The 19,633-nt window shown below is 49.5% G+C and overlaps 6 protein-coding genes across 6 annotated transcripts in view; 3 read left to right on the plus strand and 3 right to left on the minus strand.

The window, feature by feature from the left end:
• PpBr36_02672 (uncharacterized protein) overlaps nt 1–716 on the minus strand; it is a gene marked incomplete at both ends in the record, with an annotated part of 134,724 nt that extends 134,008 nt beyond the window's left edge. The window contains one exon of the mRNA XM_029889850.1: nt 101–716. Within this exon, the coding sequence (XP_029752861.1) occupies nt 101–716 (616 nt within the window). The remainder of the gene's footprint in view (nt 1–100) is intronic.
• Nucleotides 717–1,943: 1,227 nt separating this feature from the next.
• PpBr36_02673 (uncharacterized protein) lies at nt 1,944–3,175 on the plus strand (the record flags this gene model as incomplete). Its single annotated transcript, XM_029889851.1, has 6 exons — nt 1,944–2,059; nt 2,127–2,167; nt 2,227–2,302; nt 2,392–2,547; nt 2,618–2,756; nt 2,816–3,175. The coding sequence occupies 6 exons, from the start codon at nt 1,944–1,946 to the stop codon at nt 3,173–3,175; spliced, it is 888 nt and encodes a 295-aa protein (XP_029752860.1).
• Nucleotides 3,176–4,885: 1,710 nt separating this feature from the next.
• PpBr36_02674 (uncharacterized protein) lies at nt 4,886–6,076 on the minus strand (the record flags this gene model as incomplete). The annotated part of the gene is made up of 2 exons (XM_029889852.1): nt 4,886–5,695; nt 5,834–6,076. The coding sequence occupies 2 exons, from the start codon at nt 6,074–6,076 to the stop codon at nt 4,886–4,888; spliced, it is 1,053 nt and encodes a 350-aa protein (XP_029752859.1).
• A 1,117-nt stretch (nt 6,077–7,193) lies between these two features.
• Nucleotides 7,194–9,248, plus strand: PpBr36_02675 (uncharacterized protein; the record flags this gene model as incomplete). Its single annotated transcript, XM_029889853.1, has 2 exons — nt 7,194–7,914; nt 8,521–9,248. The coding sequence occupies 2 exons, from the start codon at nt 7,194–7,196 to the stop codon at nt 9,246–9,248; spliced, it is 1,449 nt and encodes a 482-aa protein (XP_029752858.1).
• Nucleotides 9,249–9,696: 448 nt separating this feature from the next.
• Nucleotides 9,697–10,651, minus strand: PpBr36_02676 (uncharacterized protein; the record flags this gene model as incomplete). The annotated part of the gene is made up of 2 exons (XM_029889854.1): nt 9,697–10,094; nt 10,183–10,651. The coding sequence occupies 2 exons, from the start codon at nt 10,649–10,651 to the stop codon at nt 9,697–9,699; spliced, it is 867 nt and encodes a 288-aa protein (XP_029752857.1).
• A 3,911-nt stretch (nt 10,652–14,562) lies between these two features.
• On the plus strand, nt 14,563–17,230 carry PpBr36_02677 (uncharacterized protein; the record flags this gene model as incomplete). Its single annotated transcript, XM_029889855.1, has 8 exons — nt 14,563–14,856; nt 14,929–14,997; nt 15,080–15,190; nt 15,352–15,426; nt 15,501–15,528; nt 15,609–15,944; nt 16,045–16,686; nt 16,845–17,230. The coding sequence occupies 8 exons, from the start codon at nt 14,563–14,565 to the stop codon at nt 17,228–17,230; spliced, it is 1,941 nt and encodes a 646-aa protein (XP_029752856.1).
• Between the last annotated feature and the right edge of the window lie 2,403 nt (nt 17,231–19,633).

Genomic DNA, 19,633 nt, shown 5'->3' on the forward strand with positions numbered 1-19,633 from the left:
TCCAAGGTTTTAATATCATTTATGAGAATCAATCAAATAGCTGACTTCTTGAGAAGATGGGGAAAAAAAAGCATCAGAAAAGCAAAGAAAAGGGGCGTACACTTTGTATCTAGAGCTAGATTCCAGATCTTGCGGCGGGCAATGTGCTCTTCCTTATCCAGCAGCGCGACGATCATGCGATCTCCTCGAAAATGCAGAATGTCAAAGATGCCCGTGTTCCTCTTTGAGCACTTGCTTGTCATGCCCTGCACCTTGTACAGCGCCTCGGGGGCCATGACCATGAGCTCATTAGGGGCGATGCGGACAAAGTCGCCATACTGACGCATGAGGGACGTGTGGTGATCGTTGACCTGAGTATTCCGGGCGGCGTACAGCCCATAGAGCTTGGTGACCTTGGCAGCAAAAGGACCCGGGAAGCGGGCGAGTCGGTGGAAGAAGACGCGGTAGATGGCAATGCTGGTGAACAGAGACCCCAAGTAGGATACAAAGACGGCAGTTGTTGCGTAGAGGCCACTCTGCAAGCTGCCTTGCGCCTTGGTCAGCTTCCAACCAAGGATGGCAAGCGCCGCGACGTGACATAGGAGGGTCCATGTGGCATGGCGGACGCGATGTCCGTGTATCCAGTAGGTCCAATGCGATGCGAGCCCAAAGGCGGTTGCCGCAAGGCAGTAAATGCTTATGGCTTTGGTTGAATCAATCATTGAATTGTCTTGCATTTGAGGTTTTGGTGAAGGTAAATTAGTTGAGAACGACAAGGCGGCAAGCCAACGAGTGCAGCTACCAGGGTGCGTTCCTTTTTTTTCTTCTTTTTTTTTAAGGCCTGACGAAAATGTTTTGCGTTCAGAGCTACTAATTAACCGCGGCAAACGTTGTACTATGATAGGTAGAGGTTGGAAGGTGGGATGGTAGCACAGCCAAAGTAATTTTATTTGGTTTTGATTATGTTTGGTCAATATCCCGCCATCAATCACATTTCTCCATGGGAAATATCAGGCCATGGTCAACGTATCGGCTGTTTACAGTGAAAACAGTGGAATAAGATTTAAGGTTCGGGCGGACATCCGTGGATCATGTCCTTGTAGCAACCCGCAGCGGTGTCAAACGCCGAACTTTATATAAATGCCCTGGTTGCCGCCCTAGTAAACCACTCCCGAATTCAAACGCCTTTCTAGGAGTTTCTACTGCACCAAGTCTGATGTTGTTTGCAAGGGTACTTTCCACACTACCCTCGATTTCAGTCCGAAGTTGGTTACCCACAGCAGGGGCTATGGTACCAAGTATGGGTGCGAAATGTTACCTCCACCAGCTTAATATTGCTGCAACTACAAAGGCACGTGAAATGCTACATATATCAGATACTGTAAGACGTCATTCCTGCTTCAAAACGGGCAAAACCGCAGATAAGGATTGAACTTTATTTATGTAAACACTTCCGTCCGCATACTATGACAAGGTCTTAGTTCCACTTACATGGCCTCTCGTACCGTCGTACGATATCGAACGAAGGTGTCAAGAGAGAGTGGTGTTGCAAACACTTAATGCCAAGCTGACAAGAGGGAATTCAAGTCATATGTTTCTTGTGTCTGCAACGATACTGCAGGCGAATGGAGTCTCATTCATAGACAGGTTCTTGATCCTGTCATCCGATGTCCTAAAACAGTAGAAAACTGACACCATTGCCTTTGAAACCATGGTTACTGTGAACTAGCGCAAACCCTGCCTTCGTGCGGTATTGGTGGAAACGTCGTAATCTCTTCCCCGTAACATTTGCCTGCAAAGTTTGTAGATAAAAACAAAAACGCGAACTGTATCGAACACACGGCGTAAAGTCACGATCGACTCTTCAATATAAGTAGATAAGAATCTAGCCCTTGCTATGTAAATGCATGAAGTTCTGGAGTGGATAAGGACATGGTCGCTTTTATGCCCATTGCCAGCCCAAGATGCAGAGAACCCCTTCTGAACTTCCCACCAAGCGCCATGAAGGTCAAGGTGACTTTCCCAACATACCCAATTTCCGCGACGTTGGCGTAACTGTCAACAATTGGGCCAATCGCAAGTAAGATAGGAATGGCTCCAGTACACTAAAAAGATGTTGGCTAAAAATTTATGCCAATCCTCTCTAGAATTTTGAAAGAAGGCGTTCTGTATCGCTCTGCCGCTATCGGTATGCACCAAAAGTTGCTACCACTGACTAGAAGCTGAACAAGTGCTGATCATTATCAGAATATGCCTCTCCCATTGACCGGGAGCTCCTCAGAGATAATCTAGGGATTCGAACCATCCTGGACTTGAGACTTGAGTGAGTGAGACAGCTGCTGTGATATTCGTATAAGTATATCTGCTAATGCTGGGGAAAAAAAAAACCTGCGCATTTTTCGTTGTGATTAGATCAGAGCGATTCACTGCGCATGTGCATGCGCATGCACAACCGGAAGTCAAACCAGATGTTTCCTCTATCACTGGCATCCAATACAAATCGGTCAACCTGGTCGGAAAGGACACCAAGAGATATTTACTTCAGCTGCTCAGCTGGGTCAGTTGGCTGTATGTTGTCCGCCGCCGCCCAATGAGTAGTTGGCATTTAACTAACTGGTTCGACCCTCGCTTTGAGTAGACGGTTTTGCCTTCTCTACTACATCTTGAGAGACCACATGGCAGCCAAGCGAATCCTGAGCAAAGAGCTATTGCAAAAACGTGGGATGAATGGGTTCTTGATCGATATTTTAGACCATGGCAAAGCTCAAGTGGTGGAGGTAGGTGACCATTTCTCCTTTTGTTGGCTATTACATCTAATGATGGTTTGTTATCATAGGCACTGCGGGCGTTGGTTGATCCGCCAACGTCGACGCCGATCCTGATACATTGCGTGCATGGCAAAGACAGGACGGGCCTAATCACGATCATCATCCTCCTGGCCTTGAATGTTCCTCCAGACGCAATCGCCCACGACTACCATCTTTCCGACGAATGTCTGGCCACACAGCGCAGAAACATCAACAAGTACATGGAGGCCCGTGGGCTCGATCTGAGTTTTGCCACAACGTGTGAAGGCCTTGTTGAAGAACTGAATTCACACATCCGTCGGGCGTACGGAGGAATTGAGGGATATCTCAGCTCCATCGGCTTTACTGCTGCGGAGACTCGTCAATTGCGACAGTGCCTTGCTGCTTGAAGTGACGTCCGGGTTGACACGAATCACGCGACTTTGGTTTTCCTGAGCACGCATTAAATCTAGCTGCTCAAATCTTGGCCACGAACCCAAGTTGTTCAAACCTTTTTTTTTTTTTTTTTTTTTTTTTTTTTTTTTTTTTAGATTTGAACAGAGCGTTGGTGCGGAGTGCGGTACATGGGTCTTGCTTTTTCTTTTCTTTTTTTTTTTCCTTTTCAAGGTTCGCAACGGCCGTTGAAGATTGTAACCTCGCCCACCTCATCGGATACGTCACCGGTCGCTTAGAGTACCCTGGCAACTCGTTGTTGGTATTCGAATCGAGGCATTCCCTGCAGCCGGGGTTAAATACTTCACCTTCTTTCCGAAAATGGCAGATTCAGCCCAAAACTGGCCTTGACCAAATTTTTTGTCGGGCGCACACAACTTTAGTCTCGGATTAGATTCAGTTGACCCCAAAAGAATAAATAGAAAAGAAAAAAAGAAATAAAATGACGCTACCTTGTTTACTGGGCTGCCCCACTATTACGTGTTCTTACTCGAAGATCTTAATTCGATTGGCCCAACGTACCGAATTTGCCCCGAGAGGTCGTTGTGGACTCTATTACCTGTCAGGGATCGAAGGAATTGCTTCCGGTGGAGCGAGGACAAAAACCTTAAAATGGCACCTGCCAAGAGGTTGCAGTTGGATTTGTAGCAACCAAACAATGCAACAGGTTTGGTAAACTGGTCAGGCAGGGAAATGCAAAGGCAACTAAGAATATTTAATATGAAATTATGCTTGATATATTTGCACCCAGGTGGTAAGATAGGTGGCTCATTAACCCAAAAAAAAAAAAAAAAAAAAAAAAAAAAAAAAAAAAGGCAAATATTTGTCCTCCTTAAGATTAAAAAGCTCACCACTGGCTGACTGTCCCACACCGTATACGTTACCCCATGTTCACTCCATGCCCATTTTCAGTCTCAAATTAATGAAATGACGAAGTTCTTGATTTCTATGCTTCACACAATCACATGAATCTTGGATTGTTCCATGCCTAAAAGCGAAATCTGAGGGGGATGCGTGGAAGCTTTTGGACTTGCCAACGGTGTCGGTCAGGTCAGGTTGGCTGCGAGCAAACCCAAATGGCCTGTTGCATGCAATAATGTACTGGCGATACTAATTGACGGCCAATTGCTCGATTGAGATTGGCTAACAGGCCAACCTTTCGGCAGGCAGGTAAGAAACCGTCCGCACTTTTTTTGCTCCGCCCCATGCCGCGTCTAGAATGACCTAGCATATATGCCTTCTGAAAGGTAGGGCAGCAGAAAAAGAGATCCAAATGTCCCGTTAGAAAGACGACTGGGAAAGCGACGGCTCGGGCTGGCATTAGTGAGGAAAACCATGAGCACTACGTCACTGGCCTAAGCAATGGCCTTGTCGACATGGACAACCAGACTTGGTATTAGATGTGTTGTTTAAACCATACTGCATCTGGTGATCCTCCGACAGTATAGCCCACCTTGTCATTCCCCCTCCTCGGTCATTTTTGAGCTTGAATGAAAAAGGGATCTGAATCCTACCGAGGTTCCAATACCGGGTATCTACCCATCCTGCAAATCAGGAAAAGCTATTTGCTCCGCCGCGCTTAACACTTTTTTTTTCTTTTTTTTTTGATGTTGGAGGTTCCTCGCCGTGATTCTAGTAGAGTTTTTACCGGCGCCCGAATACCGCTTTTACACTGTCCCAGTAAGATGCCAAGAACGAGCGCTCCAGAGCTCAGCCCACTTGTGCTTGAGAGCTGCGATCACGGCCTGCACAACCCGCACCACTTTGACTACGACTGAATAGACGCCGTACACGACGAAGCAGAGACTGACCAAGAAGAAAAGCAGAGGAAGCAGGCGATCCCACGGCGCATTTTTCGCAGCCGCCCAGCCGTCGCGCAACCCTCTCATCAGGAGCCGCCGCAGGGATGCCATAAAGCCGGGCGAATCCCGAGAAGATGGTGGTCTGTAACTGTGAGTATGAACGTACTCGGGATAACGGTGTTGCTGGCGGCCGTTAACACGAGATGGGGCTAAGTTGTAAGGCGGCAACGACCCGCGGCCGCCGTCCAAGGTGCCATAGCCAACCGCCACGGCGGTTCGTTCAACGCGTCGTGGGTTTTCGAGAGCCGACACACTAGAGGGTAAGCTTTGTCGGGTAAGCAAGGGTCGGCCGTTGTCGCGGTCGATCGAATGAACATATCTCGCAAGTGTTTCGAGCGAGGATTTGGACAGGCGCTCCGCCCATGGTCCTCGCCTTCTCCTTCTGTCTTTCCCGTACTGCCTCAGCACGCAGAGTCTGACACTTATTATCCTGTCAGTTTTGACGTAGGAAATCTTCTCAAGCTTGTGGCCTTGAGAAGTGAATAGAACAATATTGTGGGGACCGTGCGCCTCGGCCGGAGCGATGGGTAGGCGAAATTTGCGCATCCGGTCTGCCTTCCTCGCAGGAAAGCCAGCGTATCGCTCCTCCAGTGTGTGGCCGTCCATAGATGTCAACTATCAGGTCGCAACCCGGAGCCGGAGGGGTCTCCCATCAGCGAAAGCTAACTTTGCAAAAAAAAAGAAATGGGACGTCAATGCGAGCGGGTTAGCAGCTCAAAGGAGTACACGACATCAATAATAAAAGCAACTTACCATGAGTACCATTACGGTACCGTCCGTCATGCCCTCGGTGGAAAGAACTACCACCGGGTGATTGTATGCTCCGGGGTCGAGGAGCTTGGTGCCCCTGGCAAAGGTCGCATGGTTTTCGGGACTAATTTTATCGTAGGGTGGAAGCCACATAAACATGCCCCTCAGGTCCGAGCCAGGCTCTCCAACAGTGACGAGCGCCTGGTTATCTGCCTCGTGCGGACTAAACGTATTGACCGCGGACATGATGTTATTTGATTGCGAGCTACCGTCGAAGCTATCAGAAAATCATGTGGTGAAGTTAGAAATCGTTGACGAAAAAAAAAAACATGCTTTTTCTTTTTCTTTTTTTTTTTCAGGACGCATCGGGGAGATTAATGGGCTGTTCAGCAACGACTCGGGGTTCAATACTTTTCAAGCACTTTGCCTGGGGTCGTGCGATGTCACACTCACGCCGAACATGCAGTGGTTAGTTATAAGGAGTAGACCAGTTTGTTTTGTCGTGCAGCCAACATGGTTGCCCGCTACCCCTCACACGGCTTGGCTAAGCCAATGGCACATCAACACGTCTGCTACGCCGGGCGGAAATCGACCTGGCGTGGTCCAAGAGGGTTGAGGAACAGTGCAGTCCATGACAGCCTGGTTCGGTACCGCAACCCACGACTGCTGTGCGGTATGCACCAGTGCATTTTTATGAATTGGAATTAAGGCTTGACAGAGTCCAGAACACGACTGAGGGGCTTTGAATTTGATCGAAGTGGAGGAACATCTGCGCTTGTGATATGTAAGGACGCTGTAGGCGGCCGGGGGAGGGCAGGCTGAAGATCATGCCGAGAAACATGTCCGCATTAGGCTATGATTTGCAAAATTCTCGGCACCAGACGAGCCACGAAAAGTGGTCAGGGCCAGTATTCCTACGGTTTCTGGAGACGAGTCGAAATACCTCTCCTCTTCGATCGACACACTATCAGGAGCATCCAAAGAGAATTTTGTTCATGAGGCTTTACAGCCTTTACTTCAAAAACAAGCAGGGCGGTGCCTCATTCGAAAGGTCTGCAAGCGTGCAAGCCCATGGTAATGTATACAAACATAGCCCTTCTACCACATTTGCTCTGCATACAACAAATCGTTATACCCAATCAAATGTGCTGAAAAGGAGGCGAAGCAGCTAAGCAATTTCTCCCTTTGCAGTTCGATGGGGATAAAGAGTCATCGGCCTTGCCCTTCCCCGCTTCTAGATATGAACAGGTCAATAACCTGTATATTTCTTTTCTTTTCTTTTTTTTTTTTTTTTTTTTTTCTCTGTCCCATGTTTTTTGAGTAGCTATTAATGCAATTTCCCAGCGGAAAATTTTCCACAACAATGGCTTCCGCAGGAGATATCATCACTGGCCTGGAAGTCCTGATAAAACTATTCCACAAGGTGCAATCCGCACCCGAGAAATTGGAAAAGGCCGCAAAGGAAACAAAGCGAATAAAAAGATTGGTCGGCAGGCTCAAGAAAAGAATGTCAAGTCCCAGTTTCGACGCTAGCGAGGATGCAGCCCAAGATATACGAGAAGAGGTGGATGAACTCGAGGAACAGATCGAAGCAGCCGACGCGCTACTTCACGAGTACCAAAGGATCCCTCGGTGGGAGTACATCAGCCGTTTGGCTTGGATTTGTTGGAGGTTACCTAGGCTTGATGGCATTGCCGAAGGGTTCGACAGGTCTCGACGGAGGATTGCAGAATCTAGACTTCTCTATCCGTCGGACGGCACCAACATCGAACGCACCACAACGCCTCACAGCACACCGCCGCTGCCCGTCACTCCGTCAATCAACAGAAGCAGGCACCAGAGTACTAGAGTAAACTGTGGCATACTCAACTGGGCCACTAGAAACAGCGAGATTATACTTGCTGCGGCGCAAGCTCGAGATGACCGGTCAAAGCAGACGCTGCTGGATAGTATCAGCCAAGCCGGCATTGACGATGAAGCAGCTGACGGGAGGGTGAATGATTTTCTTCGCGCTGTCCAGAAACAGGAGCAATTCCGATGGACGGCATCCGTGCAATCCGAAATTCCGCAAGTGCAGCAAGCGGGTGAACCATCCGTCCAGAAAGATCCGGAACACAAAACGTCTGATCAAAAACTGCAATTACGACAGCACCGGCACCAGCACCAGCACCAGCACCAAACCTTTCTGCCAACACCTCCGGCGTCACCAAAATCGCCGGATCCGATCGTTTCTAGTCCTATAGGGCCCAGGCCCAACACCCAGAAAACCTATGTCTCTCATTCTTCATCTTCTTGCCAACCTCCCATGGCACCGAGTGGACCGAGTGAAGCACCGCAGATTATTTTGACACAGTTGTCGACTGGTTCTGCTTCATCGAAAACAAATGAGCCTCGGTACTTATTCAGTCTACCTAATCAACTAAAGCCGAACCATGGAGAGAATTCTCCCATTCGGTCAAATTTCTTACAACCATGTACTGCACAATACCAGGCGTGGCCCAATGTCATCGCACCGCCCCCACCTCGTTTTCATCTTCCAGGGCCATTCAATCCACCAAATCAGCAAACCTTGGCTGCTTCAACACCTCCACGAAATACCGAACACGTCCGGATACTGGTTGTAGATTCCGTCAATGGTGGTAGGATATATCCTGCCTGTTTATGCATGCTACAACGCTGACTGTTCACAGCCCGTTCCGTTGCTGCGCAATACTTTCTTGAAGTCTTTCGCAAGTTGATCATGAACAGCCAGAAACGCTGGCTGTTCGCCCACGTCGAGTCGGCGTCGTGCAGTCAGCCGAGTTCCATCACCGATCCCTCCAGCCCAAGTCCATCGTCAGCCATGGCCGCTGCGGCCCGCGAAGGCAGCGACGCAGCTGTCCCCGGAGCTCGGCATGAGCTGGTAGATTCTATCCACAGACGCATATCCAACCGTACAACCCGGCATGTATCGGAGGCAGATTTTGGCCGCTTTGACCACATTATTTGTTTTGAAAAGCTGGATAAGCTGGTTTTGACCGACCGTATGATGCAGCATAGTGAAAAGCTCGGCACCAAGGCTCGAACAAGCGATATTCACTACCTGACGGGCTGCGAAAAATACTCAGACACAAGAAGCACCATCCAGGCTCCATGGGAGCGCCTCAGCTACGAAGTCGGGTTTGCTCTGACCGAGTGGATTTTTCTGGTTCTGGGCTTGAAAAGGCCTTGCACAACTCCCAATATCAAATGGCAGACCGTCGAGATGGAAGCCACGATGACCGAAAGGCAAAACACACGATGGGAACGGAGTTGGAAGGTCCAGGGATGCGAGGCGCACTCGGTGGCGCTGGGGGACAAACGGCTTCTTTTTGTCTCCGGACCGCCGGACAAGGTGACTTTGGCAAGCGTCAAGATTAGGCTATGTTTTCCAAGTTAGCACAACTTTTATTTTGGAAGTTGTATCTTGGCTATAGCCTGAAAGCTGCAGGCGAGTCAAACACTAGAATCGCTTGCGTAGAGCCCGAGCAGCCAAAAGAAACTAGGGTAACAGTAGCAGAGGGGAAGCGAGAGATGGTGGTGCCTGGTAAACGGCAAGAGACTCAACCGAGCCCATTCCGATCCGATCCGATCCGATCCGATCCGATCCGTTCCCTATCCTCCTCGAGTTTGCCTTATTTTCCGATCTATCAGCTGTCGTATATACATGTCTAGATTGACGAGTGGCGACGGGCCAATTAGAGTATTAAATCCAACACCTCCCGCTCCTCCTTTGAGCGAGACTTGCGATGCGCAACAATATGAGCCAAAAAAAAGGTCCGGCTCCTTCGCTGACGCCGGCTCCAGAATATCGCGGCGGCTGAACATGGCCGTGGAGAGGGCCCCGTCTATGCCTTCACCTTGTAAACTCCAGTCATTGAGTTCCCAGCCCAGTCCAGTAGCCAAGTAGGCAGCAACCACGACAAGTACCCCGTCGTAGTGGCCAAGCCGCCACGCCACACCATTCCGCTCCTCCCAGCAGTAACGTCGCCGAGCAGCCTTTTCGCAACCGTCTTGGTGTCCATGTGGCCAAAGAGCTCCTCCCCACGCGACTGCTTCCCTATCTCCTTCTCGACCGACTTGTATCGCGACCCGGGCGGGAGGACGAACTCGCCGCTGTTGACGAAAATCTTTGTCCCGACCACGCCCACCATGGCCGTTATGACACGCACGCCCAAGGGTGCCATCTCGAGGCGCAGCGTCTCCGACAGCATGGTGACGGCTGCTTTGGAGCTGTTGTAGATGCCTTTTTGTGGGTTTGTGGAGAAGTATGTCAGCAAGCCAAGAATCTTGGCAGTTTTTGACGCTACGAACAAAGACGGGGAAAATCTCACCTTGCCAAGACTGAGTGACACAAGCAGCAATGGACGCAACGTTCAGCAGCACCCCGCCCGCCTTGATAAGCAAGTCGGCAAAGCCCTGCGCGACCGCCAACAAACCCCAGACGTTGACGTCGTATAGCTGGCGGGCCTTGGCCAAGTCCACGTCCAGCAGCGGCATCGTCTGGACCGCGCCCGCATTGTTGACCAACACGTCGAGTCCCCGGTCCTCCGTTGCGAGGCCCACGGCGCCGACGCAGGCTTTGATTGACTCGGGCGAGGTGACGTCCAGCTGCATGAGTTGAATGTTGCCCGACGGGTGTTTTTCCAGGTCCTTGGCCTTGGACAAGTCGCGAGCCGTGGCAAACACATGGTATCCCGAGTCGGCAAAGGCCTCTGCCAGGGCGTAGCCTATGCCATCGGAGCTGCAGCCTGTGACCAAAACCGTCTTCAGGCCTGGTTTGACGGGAGTGGTTGAAGCCATTGTGGAGATGAGTGTAGGTGATGCTACGCGGTAGAGAAACAAAATAAAAGCAAAAGAGCAAAGCGCTGGTAGCAGATGCGGTGTAGGAGTGTGTGGGTGAGTGAGTGACGGCTACAACTTATACATTTCTTTCTGGGTCTGCCTCGCACCGACGACCCATTGTTAACTTGGTTTTAACATCTTACGCCAGTAGTCCATTGGTTGCACCGCAGTGGAGCGGCCGTCAGCCAGTGGAGCAATATCTTCCCGAAAGTCGTTATCACATCTGTTCTCGCTGCATTAGCGTAAGACGACCCCTGGATGAATGTCCGTTTTCACGGGGTTTCACCACAAATGATTTGTTAGCCCTTTTGGGCAAATTCCCGGGACTGGTTGCTATTGTTGGTTTTTTTTTTTTTTTTTTTTTTTGGTCAGCCGTCTGTCGTCGTATGTACACATACATACCAACCGGCGCAACCGCACCCCACCCACGACAATGACTACAAAACCGTGCGATAAGGGCCCCTACACCCCCAAAGAATGCGCGGCCACCCGACCAAGGCCATCATACCTTTTTACATGAAACTCAGGGCTTCCTTTAGACTGAAAAATCAAAACTGCTTCTTTGCATATTTGATTATAAAACTGCGCTATAGTTATTGACATTTTAGTTCCACCTGGGGTGAGTAGCCGGCAACAGGATAGACTTACAGCCCGGAAGACGTCCTTGGCCATATGAGAATAACGGACCGATGCATCCACTACGTCGAGCTACATACTTCAACAGCAAGGGTTACCGTACACCTGCGTCTGTTTTGATCACCTCCACCTGGGCACGAAGGTTTTTGCATAAGCCGCACTTAACCTCAGCCTTACCCAAGCTGGTAACGTGGTTTATGGTAGTGACTTGGCTACATCCGGTTAAGGCCAGCCAAACCCCGAAAACAGGTTTAGCCCGGCCCGGCCCACCAGCCCATGGGTTTTTGGCGGGTTAATGGGGCGAGGGTTGGAATGCCTCACATCCGGTTGCCTCGCGGTGACGTCAATCTCCCCTAAAGGTACCACGATCACAAGTGGTCAAGCCTGTCGGTGCCAAGTTGTTAACAGCTACACTTCTCAAGGACATTAGACGTGTAAGCAAGCCAACATCTAGCCGCAATCTTCGTCCCGCATTGTAGCTATCAACGCTCTTACCGACGAATGGATGGGAGCAGACAGAAGTCAAAAGAACATATATTAAACGTCCGGGAAAAGCTACACTGAGATCAAGGTTGGTATTTTGATTCGCAGCCAACTAGTCCTATTTTTGGAAGGCTAACACGGCATTGCGTACCCACTCGTCCAGTGCTCGTGATGAGGAGATAGCAGCAAACCATGTCGAGCGCAAAGCACCCCGTTCAATACTGACCATGTCGCTGAACGAGGTTTACCAAGACTTCCGCGACCGCCAAGTGTTGTGTTGAGCTACTACCAGAAGCTATAGGCGTTAAAGACTATAGTTTACAGTGGGCTAGTAAGTTCTTGTAGAGGTTGGGGACGAGCAGCACAATATCCTCCGGTAATCGGTACGGTTGAAAAAAAGAGGCCATATCCAAAATAAAGACAGATATAAAACGCTTAAATGGAGTTCGACCATCATTTTCCTCGACTATTTGCGCCACCCCTTTTTTTTTCAGAGTTTGCGCTCGCTTATGATTCCTCCTTGCTGGTTTTTGCTGTACTGTCAAGGCCTCTTATCAATTTTTTTTAACCAAAGTTTGATTGCCTGACTATAAGCCGAAAGTCGTCAAGGCACCAGCAAACCCCTTTCCCAAGGTTCCAATCCTGTGGCCAGCGATCAGTTCGAAAATATTAAATACACACCTGTATCCCACAATTCGCAACAAACCATCTTTGAAGCCTTTCGTATTCAGGGATTGTTCATTTCGTCTATGTCGAGCCCATCGTGGCATATTCCGTCGAAATATAACGCCTCATATACAAGTTTTCAAACGTTGTTTGGAACACCGACTTGCACGTTTGAATCTCACATATTTTCTGTTGCGTTGACAGGCCCGATGTGAAGGGGTTGGGATAGATGTTTTCACGCACGAGGAATACCCACATGTGTACCGCTGGTAAAGTAGACCACCAACCAACCAATATGCTGTCGCCCTTGAATCTTGACGCAGTTTGCAATCTCTGGCATGTTTACGACTCGCTACCAATGAATGGCCCACTCACTAGTCCCGGCCGGCCAAAGGAAAACTTAATAACTGGGTTACAAAAGTCATTGTGATAGGACGTACTTGACCAATAGTAAAAGGCCCTGGAGCCCGATCATTAGAGTAGATGTGATGCCACCAAACTAAAATAATATATGAAAAAAAAAGTATGTTCTCTATCCAAATGGGTCTTTTTCTCGGATTAAAAGTTCATAGCACAAACTGCTAGTACCTGCGACAGAGCCTTCGAATATATATCAGATGGTCCTAGAATTGAGATGGGACATGTCAAAAAGCACCCTGAATATTGGTTCAAGCACAAAGGTAGGTATTTAGGTGTGCCAGTCGCTTTCAGCCAACGGTATCACCGGCATGCATCCAAGTCGAAATTCATCGCCTAACTCGGATCTCTTTTCTTAGCCAAGGACAGTTCCAGTTCTGTGCATTAGAGGTGAAGGCTGTCTTATTCAGGGTAGTCATATGAAGCTACTTGAACTGGTTGCGACACGGTGACAAGCTAATATTGCCATGTCACAAGCCACATGCGAACTCATTCCAGATCACGATTCAGCACGGCGCGACACTTGATAATTCAAACCAAGCCAAATCTTTGAAGGCTGCAATAAACTTTGATTATCCAGCAGACGTAGCAAACTTGTCACCTTTTTCTTTGTGCGAACCACCGAATAGCCAGCGTTGTTTCCTAACAAGTGAGCTGAAAGGAGGAGCTGGTCAAGGCATGTTTCAGGTTGAATTCTATGGTGTTGTCACTGTTGTAGAGATGTTGGGTGAGCTAGAGGTGAACAGAGATGAAAATGCACACTACTAAAATTCACGGTTACCTGGGATGGAGTCAGAAAACCATTTTAGCTAACTCATAAAGTATGGAGAAAAACAAAGCAAATCAATCCGGGGTGGTTTTTCGTTTTTTTTTTTTTTTTTTCTTTGTCATGGTCTTACGCGGCGTCTTGGGCAACAAGCTCGGATTGAATGCAGATTCCCGAGCTTTTGTTGTCCACAAACAGCAATCTGCAGCAGAAAGCAATCATTCCGAGGGGAAACCATGGCCCACTCAGCGTGAGTTGTTGACTCTTTGCTCATTTCCAGGCTTCGGACCAAAGACGTGTCAGTCATGTCGAGATTGGCATGGACAAAAATTCGATCCGGTCCGGCGACAGCGAATTTTGCGACGGCATTGGCCATCAGAAAATGTTTTGAAACAAATCAACCGAGTCAACATGCAGACAAAGGGACTCGAGCTGCCCAAGTTTGCTTCTGTTATCATGCTCGGCGTTGATCGGCAGCTGCCCCGCGTTTTCTTTTGCTGATTATCTGCCGCGCTGTCATTGGGCGGGTCTTGATTACGATTTTCTGAGGCATGTCAAGACAGCAAAGCTGTCAGCTGAGGGACAACCCGGCTTGGCTCTTTGTTTTTTTTTTTTTTTTTTTCTTTTTTTTTTTTATCTCCCTGTAGAGGACCATATCTTGAGGCGCACCCATAAGTTGGGATTTAAAGTTGACCGCGAGTCTTGACACGACGTCTTGTTTGCTCCTCGGCAGGTTAAAGATAAATATCAACCTCCCACGGCGCTGTTCCCGATGTCAACGTGGGTAGCTTTGTTTCTTTCAGTAGTAACTTTAGCTTGGGTTATTTGATCCGATCCTGGAGAGTATTGCTCATATTTTTTCCTTGGTTACGTGAAAACTCAATTAAACACCCAAGCCGGGATGTCGGTCGCAAAATTTACCCAACATCTTGGAATGGCGCCCGGGGATACTCCCGTCGGCACCAAGACGTTAAAGCCAAAATACAGACGCGTCAAAGCTTACTGTGCAGGAATCGGGCTGGCGTTTTTGTGGTGCGTTGGTGTCAAACAAACACGTTTTGTTATTTCCGATTCCACGACGACGACGACGACGACAACGACGACGACGACAACGACGACGACGACGGCGGGCGATTTGGCCGATCCGTCCGCAGGCCAACGACAAAAAATGAACTTTCAAGTTTCTTGGGCAGATGTGAGTACAATATGTAGCATATTTATAAATCAAAAGATCACATTCGGCAGATACTAACCGTGTGCGAGACAGATCGAGCCCAGCACAACGTTACGATGGCAAGAGTGTTACACAGGGCAGTATGACTGTGCTCGGTTGGATGTACGTCGTCTGCCACCAACAAGGCCGGCGGGATAAAATTATCATCGTCACGCCGGTCTGACCCATCATTGTCTGCTTCAAGGTGCCGATGGACTGGCAGAATCCGTCAAGCGACCGCGTTGTCATCGCAGTCATCCGACTGAACGCGACCAGCCACACCGACTACCGGGGACCCGTCTTTTTCAATCCAGGGGTGAGTTTTTCATCTGCACCGAAGGCCTCCTCTCCATTTTGGCAAACTTCTTTGATCATGGCGTTTTTGTTGTGGCCGACCTGGCTTCATCATGTGGTGTCAGTTCGTCCGGTTTCTGCTCTTGTCCCCACCGCTAACGCTGGCCAACGTACTTTTGATAGGGACCTGGTGGCTCGGGTGTCTGGTCAATGTTGGATCATGGCGAACTTGTACAGAAGATAGTAGGAAGCAACCATGTAAGTCTTCTTGCGACCTCACTCCGTTTGTCTTGTCTCAAAGCTGGAGCTCTTGCTAAAGCGAACATACCCAGGACATTGTCACTTTCGATCCCCGTGGTGGTAAGTCCCGCTACAAAAATACAGTCTACAAACAAAGTCTGATGTTGGAGTTCTCACGCTGATCAAATCACCCCCACCAGTCGGCGCCTCGACGCCTCTGATCAACTGCTGGCTGACCGATCAACAACGAACTTTCTGGAGTCTGACCGACGTTGGCGTGTCTGATTCGCACCCCGGCATGATTTACGATGAATATTACCGTGCCTACGCCACCTCTCAGCACTGCGAGGCTAACATGGCCAAGTCCAAGATCCTCGAGCACATCAGCACGGCATCTCATGCCCGAGATATGCTCGAGATACTGCACCAGATGGGCGAGGATAAACTCAAGTACTGGGGTTTTAGCTACGGAACAATCCTAGGGGGAACCTTTGCCGCCATGTATCCCGACAAGGTGGAGAGGTTTGTTTCTGACGGTGAGCAGAGATGACGTTTTGTTTGAGAAGAAATTTACCACCCTTTTATTGGGGGTGGGGAGTACCTGAGTCCGGGTTCCTGACTAGAATCAATGACCAGGAAATGTCGATCTCCGAGAATGGTACACTCACGTGCACACAAACTTCCTCCGGGACGCCGACAAGGTGATGCAGGCCTTTTACGACCTCTGCGCAGCCGCCGGCCCGGCAAAGTGCGCCTTCCACTCGCCGTCCCCCGCCGAGATCGAGCGGCGGCTGCACGGCCTGCTGGACCGCCTGCGCAAGAACCCCATCGTCATGCCGGCCAAGACGGACCCAGAAGCCGAGGGGCCCGAGATGCCCGAGATCGTGACCTACTCCAAGCTCCGCAGGCTCATCTCGGCGGCGCTGTACCGTCCGCTGTACAAGTTCCCCGAGTTTGCGCGCGTCCTGGCCGCGCTCGAGAGGGGCGACGGCGGGCCCTACTACCAGTCCACCGAGGCCGGCATGCCGCCGCTGTCGTCCTTTTGCTACGCCACGCCCGTCGAGCCCGGCGCCCCGCTGGCCGGCGTGGTCGAGAGCACGGCCGATGCCTTTCCCGCCATATCGTGCGCCGACTCGGAGGAGTGGACCGGCACCGTCGAGGACTTTGTCAAGATCGGGGACGAGCTTCGGAACCTTAGCTGGGCCGTCGGGGCGCTCGACACGAGCCTGCGTGCGCAGTGTGTGGGCAGGAAGGTCAGGCCCAAGTACAGGTTTGCTGGTAAGTTTGTTTTTCGTTTCTGTCTTGATCTTGTCTTTGATTGTTGTTTCAAGACTGCTCATGACAAAGACCTTTTTTTGCGGCATGGCTTATTCGAAAATTCACTAACTCTTTTGATGCCACAAAAAAAAAAAAAATAAAAAAAAAAAAAATAAAAGGACCATTCGAAGCCAAAACGCACTTTCCCATCCTCTTCATCGCCAACATGGCCGACAACATCACGCCGCTCATCAGCGCCCGGAACAACTCGCAGGGCTTCGAAGGGTCGGTGGTCCTGGTGCAAAACTCGTACGGCCACACCACCCTGTCGGCGCCCTCCACCTGCACTGCCGAGCACGTGCGCAGGTACTTCCAGGAAGGGGTTCTTCCGCCGCCCAACACTGAGTGCGAGCCTGATTTTGCCCCGTTCGACAAAGTTGAGGAGCCGGGGGTTGAAAAATACGTCCACGCGGCGGTCATCAAGAAAGATTCTGAGCTTTCCGAGTCGATAAAGCAGCTCTGTGAAAAAGCCGGTGCAAAACTGGGGGATCGGCGGCTTTTATGATTTTACTTTGCTTTCTTCTTTGGGAGTTTGGGATTTGATTTATTCTATTGCCCCAGGCAAACTCGTACATCTCATGATAAAGTTACTACAATGACGCACATAGAAAGAAGTCGACTAATGGAACTTGACACTTGTTCACAACTGTGCCAGATAGAAAATAGTTTGTTGAAGCCCTGTGGGGGTTTTGATTTAAACCATGCTCAAGTAAAGAGGAACTTTAGCTAAGAGAAGACGAAAGAATGCTAGACAAATGAGACATTAACTCCTATTTACGACCCCATCCACACGGTGACACCCAGATATCCATCTTGGCGTCTTCTTGATAAGCCCAACACTAGAATATGTTAGTTATCCGCCTGAGTTGACAGGTCTGGAGTTACCGAAGCAGACCCGTTGGGAGGAAGAGTTTTGCGTTAGTGATTGCTGACTTGACGCGGTAGAATGAGGGATTGACAAGCTGGCTGTTGTTTCGGGCAGAGAAGTTTGTGTCTTCTGGAAGGGAAAGGGGAGTTATGGAAGATTTATATTAAGTTACATAGACATCGCACTGAGTAGGGTAAGTCCAATTGCCACCTCTTATTTTTTATCCACAAACTACCAGAGGGACAGTATCTTTCACGGGTTAACCCAGATAGTCATCAGAGAAAATGCTACAGTCAAGAGCCTCACTATTCGCATAGGGCTCACAAGTCACATCCTTATACGAGCTTGTGCCACTCTGCACTAATGGACTTCTTCTCTGTTGCGTCGTGATGACTATTCTCTGGTTTGCGATTGATATTAAATCGCATAGTGGTTGAGGAACTTGTCTTTGAAAACAGAGCGCCCATAGTTACTTGGGAAGTTAGGAGACCTTGATCCCCTAATTTTCAACTATGGTGGACAAGACAAACTCCGGACTCCCCCGAGCGGCACCCCACGAGTGTGGCCCATCTCCTTTTTTCTCATCTCTGCGCTCACATTTGCATTTTTCGACCAGCCGGTGGTGTTGACGACTTGCCTCCGGGTGGGGTGTTGACCTCCTCTCTTTCAGGCATGCCGGCAAGCGTTGACCTGTGTTGAACCCGCCCGGGGTTATACTACACGTGAGCTTGTCCATGATGGCTTGGTCGGGCTTGCTTATGCTATCAGGGGAGGGTAAGCGGCTGCCAGCAGGTTTGGTAGACAACGCCGGCAAATGCCACGGCACTAGCGTTGATTAGTGTTCAATGTGTCCCAGAGCTTTGTGGAGCTCGGTTGACGGGCAAAGATTTTGAACTTTTGAACCTAGGGGTGCAGGCTAACAAATCTCCATATTGCAAAGCACCGTCTGGCTTCTGACTGAACTTGGTGATAAGGGATTTATCCAGGTAGTCCATAAGTCTGGTACAGTTGCAAAGTTTGGCCACTGTTCTTTTTGATACGGCGGTGATAACCATGGCTCAATGTGTCCTTTTCCCATGGTTACGTACAGGTATTAACCCCATATTCACTGGCGGAAGGTACTGATCCCTTTTTTCTTTTTTCTTTTCTTTTTTTCAAGTCAGTTTTTCTCCTGCAAGAATATCTTGCAAGAAGCACATTACTACCTTGGGGCCATCGGTAGAAACACCAAACCTCTGTAACATGATGTCTGGCCATTCTCTTATCTTTCAAAAACTTTAATCAATTCCCTGTGTTCTTCATCACGATAACTGATCACAGAATCTGTCAACCGTGCTCAGAAGACCCGAAAGCACCTCGGACCCCATGGCGTGCATATATCCAACGTTTCTACAGTTCCGTCGATGGCGTGACACCAGTACCTCAAAGTCACCCACAAACAGGGCCAGAGTACCCAACAAGCATGGTTATTCATCATCACTGAGTTTCTATTTTCCAGGCCCCATCACCCAGCCGACATCACGTCTCCGATGTCAAGACGGGCGGCTCTACTCCATTAGTCCTTCGACGCAAATCTGAGTGGTGAAGTTATCACTTTTTGCGACTTGATACAATGGACGCTGGGGCTGGAGACTCAGTCGATACCCCTGGGGAGGAGCTGGCGGGCATCAAGAGCCGCATGTCCAGTCGCAAGACTAGGTTTGCAAGTGATTTTATTCCTACCATATCACCGTCCCTTTTTAGCTAAGCAGTGATGCGCGATTTAAGCTCCGCGTCTGCTTGGGATAATTGACACGACAGCAGATAGAAAATGTCTGTTGATAAAAATGCCCAACTAATCACTGCCAAATGGTCGACCTGGATATTCCAGGAAAGGTCCATGCATGAGTGGTTGTGCGGCCCACAGAACTGACTAGTCTAGGCCCACCATTTCTCACTCGACTGGAGGGATTGGCATAAAAGTCTCAACGCTGCCAACGACACGTACGGAAGCAGGGATCACGATTTACTAGCCAGATTCGCGGAGTTGACTGGAAAGAA

This window comes from Pyricularia pennisetigena, chromosome 3, assembly GCF_004337985.1.
Source record: "Pyricularia pennisetigena strain Br36 chromosome 3, whole genome shotgun sequence".
NCBI classification, from domain to species: domain Eukaryota; kingdom Fungi; phylum Ascomycota; class Sordariomycetes; order Magnaporthales; family Pyriculariaceae; genus Pyricularia; species Pyricularia pennisetigena.